Source organism: Silene latifolia, chromosome 7 (assembly GCF_048544455.1).
Source record: "Silene latifolia isolate original U9 population chromosome 7, ASM4854445v1, whole genome shotgun sequence".
NCBI classification, from domain to species: domain Eukaryota; kingdom Viridiplantae; phylum Streptophyta; class Magnoliopsida; order Caryophyllales; family Caryophyllaceae; genus Silene; species Silene latifolia.
The window spans coordinates 7,331,482-7,340,171 of NC_133532.1; the positions used below are offsets into that span (position 1 = coordinate 7,331,482).

The 8,690-nt window shown below is 37.6% G+C and overlaps 1 protein-coding gene across 1 annotated transcript; it reads left to right on the top strand.

Annotated features, from left to right (window-relative positions):
• The first annotated feature begins 2,956 nt into the window (after positions 1-2,956).
• Positions 2,957-4,171, top strand: LOC141589655 (PKS-NRPS hybrid synthetase cheA-like). The gene has a single exon (XM_074410288.1). The coding sequence runs from the start codon at positions 2,957-2,959 to the stop codon at positions 4,169-4,171; it is 1,215 nt and encodes a 404-aa protein (XP_074266389.1).
• Positions 4,172-8,690: the final 4,519 nt, after the last annotated feature.

Genomic DNA, 8,690 nt, shown 5'->3' on the forward strand with positions numbered 1-8,690 from the left:
GAGTAGCATTTGAGATTTCAGGTACCTGATTTGATTTGATTTTCCCTTTTTATCCCTTAAATTTATACAATTAAATAATTATCATATCCTTTTACGTCATTTAATCAAAATCAGTTACCTTTTCAGTTAGTTTGCCAAACATTTGTTTTATATAATCAGCTATCTTATCAGGTCTTAATTTTCAGCTACCTTATCAGTTACCTTTTCAGGTTTTAGTTAGCTTTTCTGTTTTCAGCTACTTTTTCAAATTTCAGCTATCTTTTCAGCTACTTTTACCAAACAGAGCCACAGACATCTTAACCCGAGTCATAGCTAATTATTCAATTGCCACAACATTGCCTTAGAGACATTTTTGACAAGCTAAATAAGTCGACTATTAAATCACTTTTACATCCACCCAACTTATTTAAAATTGACTTCACTTTTACAACCACCCAACTATCTTAGCTAACCATCATTTTTTGACTCATCAGGCAAACAAGAATATATTTTACACAAATTCTTGTTTTTTACGAATATATCCGTCATAAACTTGTGACGAGTCAAATATTATCTACTTGAGATAAAGATAAATCATTTGTTATCCCCTAGACACTTTTATATTTGTCTTATCTATCCATGTTGTGATATTTAATTTAACTCGTTATAAGTTTATAACGGATATACCCGTCACAAGAAGGATTAACTATATATTTTATCATACAAAAGCAGAGTGAGTTCATTTAAAAACGCGAACACACATGAACAAGAAGGGTATAGTATGACCTTTGTCTTAAAAGCATTCCCTTTTCATCCTTCATTTTCTTCACCTGAAACAACTAAATTATCAACTTTCAATTACTATAAACATAACTTCCTTGTAGTCTCTTCACCAAATCTCAGCATACAATAACTTGAGCTTCATCTCATAAAAATACTAAAGTAACCATTATACCGCGCAACCCGGCTCAATTTTATATATTGCACATCGTATATTGATTGTAATAATAATAACTTTTCCTCAAACACCAAACCACCAACACCATCCGACTCTCCTTTGTAGACTAATTCACACCTCCAGTTCACATGTCTTTCATAGTCTTTTACCAAACTCCACTTAATACCATATTGCTCAAAAACTCGCTCTCTGTGACATTGGCTAAATTTTACTCGCTAGCCGGGAGGGTTGAACGCAACTTATCATCGTATTGCAATAGGGTATGATGTAGGGGTCGAGTACTGACAAACTAAGGTCGCATGCCAAAAACTAACAATTTATATCACTTAAATCCAACTACTAAACAAGTAGTAAAGCGGAGAAATAATAAGACAAATTTAATATGCGGTTAAAATTCACAGGGATTAACCTTATTTCTATCATATATAGACTCGAACCTTGGATGGTCATAATACGGACTTCTTGATTATTTTGTAATTGATATCTGTTAGGATCCCAAAGTGAGAAGTGTGTTAAAAGCCATATATAAGCTCAGTTCTTTGCGTTTATGACGTGTTATATCGACGACGTTTTAGTAAATATCGACGACGTTTTTCATAAAAAAGACGATGACTGCCCTTATGACTTTATCTCTCTAAAAAAAATTCTCTCAAACTCAACTAAATTCAAAACAAACAACAACAACAACAATTAACAATATGTCTAATCTCGATTCAACGGTACGTAAACAACTTAATCATTTGCTTAATTTTTCAATTTTTTTTTGCGCATCGTTCATTCTATTCGATAGTTGAATTAATTGACGTATTAACTTAGTAGTAGGGAATGTTTGAATTTGTTGCGTAATCTGAAAAATATCCCCCGAAAGATGAACCATGGCCAAAGTTGGAAACCAACGTTCAGACCATGGCTCAAACGTTGGAAACCAACGTTTGCCACGGACCAAACAATGGAATTCCACGTTTGGCCATGGTCCAACGTTGGATTCCAATGTTTGGCCGTGGTCAAACGTTGGAATTCAATGTTTGGCCGTGGTCAAACGTTGGATTTCATTGTTTGGCCGTGGTCAAATGTTGATTTTCATTGTTTGGCCGTGGATTAAAGTTGGTTTTCGTTGTTCGTCCGCGGTTGATCGATAGAAAGTAATGTTTGGCCGCGGTCGTTTGTTGGGTCTCGTGTTTTAGGCATGAATAAGTCGTTTTTACACGTTTTTCTTTCGTTTTACGCAATTTATGTAGTATATGATTCCTTTTTATTGTCTTACTATAGTCGTTATTGCTTGTAACAGGAATCGTGGGAGGATTTTGGCGATAATCCAATTGATTACAACCCGTTGTTCGAGACTACTATAGATTTCGAAACGCGTGACGAAACTTTCAATTGGGCTCAGAAAATCGCATTCGAGAATGGGTTTGCTTTGGTTAAAACAAATAACGGAGCTAAAAATAGGAAAAAGAACGGGTTGTTGGCAAGTTATTTTCGATGTAAAAGACATGGTAAACCAAAAGAAACGGACGATCTTGAAAAGCCAAGGAGGTCGCAGAAGTGTTCATGCAAGTTTCGTATTCGTGCCGTTCAAAATTTCGTGTCTAAAAATGATAAAGAGACGGTGGTGTGGAACATTCTAACCTCCGAGGGTGGTGGACTACACAACCACAACGTAGCCGTTTATAAGGACGGGGATAGGCACTTTGCGGGATTGGACGCGGAAGAGAAGGCATATGTTAGGCAACAAACATTGGCCGGGGTTCAACCGAGGGATATTAAAAATGGTCTTCATTTGAGATCCCCCGATAAACCTCAACCGTCAAGCACCCAACTGTATAATGAAACAAGGAAAATTAAGAAAGAATAAATGGGTGAAAGAAACACCGCTCAGCAAATGTTGGCTCTAGCGGTGGCAGCGAAATACGTCCACTTCTACGAGATTGATTCCGAGGAGTCAAAAGAGTTGACTCACATTTTCATGGCTCATCCTGGTTTATTAAGTTGTTCCGGGCTTATCCTTATGTGGTCCTCATGGATTCGACTTATAAAACCAACATTTACCAGATTCCACTCATTGAGATGGTTGGTGTGACACCCACGGGATCGTCCTTCTTAATTGCATGTGCGATGATTCCTTCCGAGTCTGACGTGAATTACAAGTGGCTGTTGAGAAAGTTAGCTGCGATTTTAGATGCCACCGGAGTTGCGTCCCCTGCTGTATTTGTCACCGACCGGGAATTGGGTTTGATCAGCGCTCTTGAGCAAGTATTTCCCCGGGCTGAGCATTTGTTGTGTAGATGGCATGTGAACAAAGCCGTCAATGCAAAAGCCTTGACAACATTCAAAACTGAAAGTATGAGGAAATTTGTCATCTCAAATGATGAAGATGGTTGGTTTAGGGTGATCAATTCAGTTACCGATGAATCGTTTCAGCGTGCATGGCAGTGTTTCCAACGTAAGTGGCCACAAATGGTGGATTATGTACGGACAACTTGGGGTCAACACGCAGGGAAGTTCGTTTTATGCTATACAAACGAGGTCTTACATTTTGGTAACACGACAACTTCCCGTGTTGAGTCAGCACATTCTCTATTGAAGGCTTGGTTGAAGTCAAAGCATCTCACACTTGACTCCATGTGGTCCCGTATCCACGGCATGCTTGAAAGTCAACACTCGAAGATTAAGAAAGAACTCGAAGATGAAATGAGTAAACCTAGGAGAACATCTCGTACTTTCTCCTTATTGCAAGGAAACGTGTCTACTAAGGCCATAGAGTTAATGGAGAAAGAACTTACTAAAGGCCTTGGTTTGGGTATCGGATTGAATGATCGATGCCGACACGTGATGCGAACGACTCATGGATTACCTTGTGCATGCAATTTGGTATCTTTGCACGGAAAAGGTAGGAGGGTCCATCTCGAGGATATTCATGTCTTTTGGAAGACATTGGTGTATGATATTCCTCAACAAATGCCGAAAAATGATGGTGATTTATGGGATGAATTAGCGAATGATATAAGGCACAGTGACCCGGTTAAACTAAGGGCGGCCATAGACTTGTTGCGTGATTTCCAGCACCCGGAGGACCAAGAGATTTTGCCACCCCCTATTAATGAGCACCCGAAAGGTCGTCCAAGAGGTTCAACCACTAGAAACAAGTCGGGTTTTGAGCATGCAGAAAGGAAGTTCGGGACACCAAGTACTCACTGTTCAACAAATGCGAGAGGTTCAACAAAGAATTGGTGATTTCGAATCGGAACTCCGGTGCTCCTTTGGGAAGGAACTTTACCATTGGCTTTATATCAACATGGGTCAAACGGTGGGGTATACCTGAGGTTTTGTGGGGCCACTTCGATGGTTGGGTGGATGTTGGAGATGACGGTCATTGTGGATTCCGGGTAATATCGCACGCCAAAGGCCGAGAGACAGATTATATAGTTATGCGGGAATGGTGTTCGAGGGAGATGAGGACCGACTCTATCTACGCAGAGTTATATGGAGGTTTTCTATCACCACTCAGCGGTATGTCAGGGTTAGATTTAGCACTTCGACGAGTTGAGTTTTTTCAAAGAGATTAGTTGTGGGCCGGACCATTGGATGTGTAGCGACGATTTGCTAGTTTTTGCAACGATGTTCAATCGGACGATATGTGTGATTGGTCATACACTGCGAGACGGGAAGAATGTTTGGGAAGGAAGTTGCAAAACTATCATGCCATTGAAGACCCGAATTGAAGGCCGACTACCGTGTGGTATTTTGTGGTTTGTCCTACATCATAGCCATTGGATGCGGTTGCATTCTAGCAGCCCCCTTGAGAGTCTCCCTATGCCGCCACTTGATCCCACTTGGTTGACCTTCCGAGATCCCAGTGTCGTTCACCTAGAGACTTTGTACCGACATAACATTGAGATTTGGCAAGCGTTCATGTTAGAAACTCCGAGAAGACGTCGTAGAAGTCGGGTCTCGATAGTGCGACGATTATCTCGATTAGTAGTTGTTCGCATTGAAAAAACTATTAAGTTCACTTGTGTAATGTAATATATTAATGAAAATCATAATAATTACTAATTTCTGAAATTTCTGGAATTCATGACAACTAATACAAATTTGGAAATTTTTGCAAATACTCACTACTTCATAACAATGGCTAACATAAGAAATACAAACAAATACAAGATACACTTGAAATAAAACTTCATCATCTTTGACAAACTCGAAATTTCCTCTTTCAAACATATCACTTGCTCTTTCATGGCTTTTCCACTTGATGCGTCATCACCTTCATCTTCACATGCTATCTCCAACCTTTTTGTTATTGTCAAATGATCTTCAGTCAACCACGACACAAAATTATTGCAAACTAAACACTTAAAGTACGCTTTCATTGGATTATTAATTGACCCGGAAATCATGATGATAGCGTTTTTGCGGCAAAGATTGCAACGTTGATTCTTAAAGTTAAGGCCTTCAATTGGGTGATTTCTCCCCATTGTGGATGATGTCGACATTAGTGGATAGATAAGGAAGAAAATATAAGTCAAAAGTAGAAGAAGATGAGGATGATTGAAAACTGGAAGAAGATGAATATGTTAATATAGATGAGTATTCAAAAATAACCGTTATAATTAAAAATAACCGTTATAATTCAAAATAACCGTTATTATTCAAAATCACCGTTATAATTCAAAAATGTTACCGTTATAATTCAAATGTTACCGTTATAATTCAAATGTTACCGTTATAATTCAAAATCACCGTTATAATTCAAATGTTACCGTTATAATTCAAAATCACCGTTATAATTCAAATGTTACCGTTATTATTCAAAAATAGCCGTTACAATTAATAAATAGCCGTTACAATTACTAGCTTATAAATAGGCCATTCTATGTCAATTTCAATCACAACATCCAATTCTAATCACAACATCCAATTCTATTCACAACATACAATACTAAAATGGATCTCACAAATGCACAAAAACCGAGTTTATCAAATAAGAATCGACCTAATTGTTCAAAATTTACCAATTCTAATTGAGCGTCTTGAATCAGTGGTTCCCAGTGCCACTGTATGGCACATGCTTGAAGAGCCTCCAATTGGTAGCCTTTGTATAATTTTACAAGGAACCGAGAAGATGTGCTAACTCCAGCAATTACAGATGAGGTTGTCTCTGATGAAGCATTAACCGAGAAGATGTGGGAGTTTCGTAGGTTAAAAAGTGACATCTTTACATATTTTGAGCGCATTCTCACTGTGATCGATTACCCAAGACTATCGACTTATGTCTTTGGTAGAGTCTTAGCCGACCAAGGAATTCTTTATCTCTACTTGAATGATTTGTTGACTGAATATATGTCTACCCAACCTGAAGAAATTGAGGTTCATGACCATGAAGAAGATAAGGAATCGTCGTCTTCATCATCGGAAGATAATTAAGTTCGATAGTTATTTAATTATGTTATGTTTTAAGTAATAATCGTTTATGGTTTGGGGTTTAGGGTTTAGGGTTTAGGGTTTAGGGTTTAGGGTATGGGGTATGGGGTTTAGGGTATGGGGTTTAGGGTTTAGGGTTTAGGGTTTAGGGTTTAGGGTATGGGGTGTTGTTGTTAGTTTTGAATTTATGTTTTAAGTGGTTTATGTTTTAATCATATTTTAAGTGGTTTATGTAATGTCGTTGTATTTCAATTAATGAATGTTTTAATTAAATTATGTTAAATTACGTTTAAAGTCATTTAATTAAATATCGTTGCATTTAATTAAATACCGTCTCCAAACAATAATACAAACATCTGAAAATAAAAATAAAACATAAAAATTATCCATACAAAGATACTAAAAAAACCATACAAACATCATCCAAACAAACATAATCCAAAGAAATAGAAAAACATAAGAAAATAAAAAGAAACTAGTCATCATACACGGCTGCATAGTAAGGACGCATCCCCGCAAACAAATCCTCTAGAGTCTCTCTCTCGGCCTCCTCATCAGCTTGCCGGAAGACATTCTTCAACTTACGACTAACAGCTAGAGCGACTTCCGGCTCCTCATGAAACTCGACAGGCCGAAAATGGACGCGGTGTGAGGGGGGATAAAAGTAGGGGTGTGAATGGTCTACATACCAAGACATGTATCCCTTAGTACACTCGAAAGGCATATATGCCTTCTTTGACAGGTTTCGGAGGTGTGTGATGGATATCTCGGACATCCATGTCCTATCGGGCTCTTGCCCGAAATTCAGCCTGTAAGTCCCGTTCGCGGGCTGATAGTGTCAAATTGTGACGAGTCAATAGGTTAACGTTATCACAATAAACATGCTTGATACCGGGTTTTAGTTGAACTTGTTATAATATACCGGTTTGCACTTTTGGTTGTAATTTTAGAGACTTAGCTTATAACTTACCAAGGCAAAGAAGGAGAGCAAAAGGAAAGCCAAGGGAATAAGTGCAAAATCAAGAGAAGCAAGCAAAAGGAAGAATTGAAGCCTTGACATGCACAAACAAGAGCCAAAATGAAGAATTGAGAACTCGATTTCACAAGGGTCAACTTCAAACGCATATATCTACAGTTATAGAGCTCGTATCGATGCAAGGCCAAGTGGAGGTGAAAGCTTGTGATCTTAGCTTTCCAACGGTAGGTCGCATGCCTTATTTGACCAAGAAACGAGAGAGTTATGGCTCTCGCAAGTTGCTGCCACAGGAAAAACCGCAGTCTGCCAAAATAACGGCAATCTGCCATGGCAGACTGCCAAGACCACGGCAGACTGCCATTTTGGCTGGAAACGAGATTCTAAATTCCGTCATATGTTTCTATTGAAAGCCCATTTTCCTATGCCTTGTTTTTAGACTATAAATACATGTTTTGCATTAGGTTTTGAAGGCCCTTTTTTCACCTCCTTACCATCAAATCTTATGCTTGAGTTTTAATTTTGTAATAATTAGACCTTAATCAATTTCCATTTTTATTGTAATCTTTCCACAAAAATTGGGTTGTAATCAAACTATGGTTGGCTAAGTCTTTCATCTTGGTGTAATTCATCCAAAGTTTCCAACTTTGGTATTGTAAGACTCTTTTAATCTCTCTTTACTTATCCATTGATCTTTCCTTGTGCTTATTTTCTTATGTTGAGTAGATGAATGTATGAATTGATCACTCTTGTATCTTATTTACCCAACTATTGCAAATTCTAGAGAAATGGTTTAATTTATCTAGGATTAATTGGAGCAAGCTTGTTGTATGTTGATTTGGTTTAAAGGATTCATGCAATAAGTAGGAAATTTCATGTCTTTTCTCATTTGTATGGTTTAATCTTGTGAGAATTGATCCTAGCTACTTGTCTTGGCATAACCCTTAATGCTCATGTTTAATTTTTACTCATGGTTTAATGAATTGTTGATTAAACTTGAAGGATATACATGGATGGTTTAATTTGTGTATGTTAACATCTTGATTTGATAGTATTGGGTGGATAATAAGGAGAGAATTACAAAAGAGTCAAACTTTATCCTTGTTGGTTACTAAGGAGGGATTACACCAAGTCCTCTTTAATATTGAATTTTCTTGCTCACCAAGTGTTTGTCATATTGCTTGTTAGAAAAAGATTGCAACTTTACTTTATTTTCATGTTACCAATCAACTCAAAACCTCCCCTTTATCTATGTACATCTATTGTTTGTCATTGTTGATAACCATTGTTTATTTATACACTTGTCATTAGTATTCAATAGTTTACAATTCAAGTATTTAGCTTATTAAAAAACCT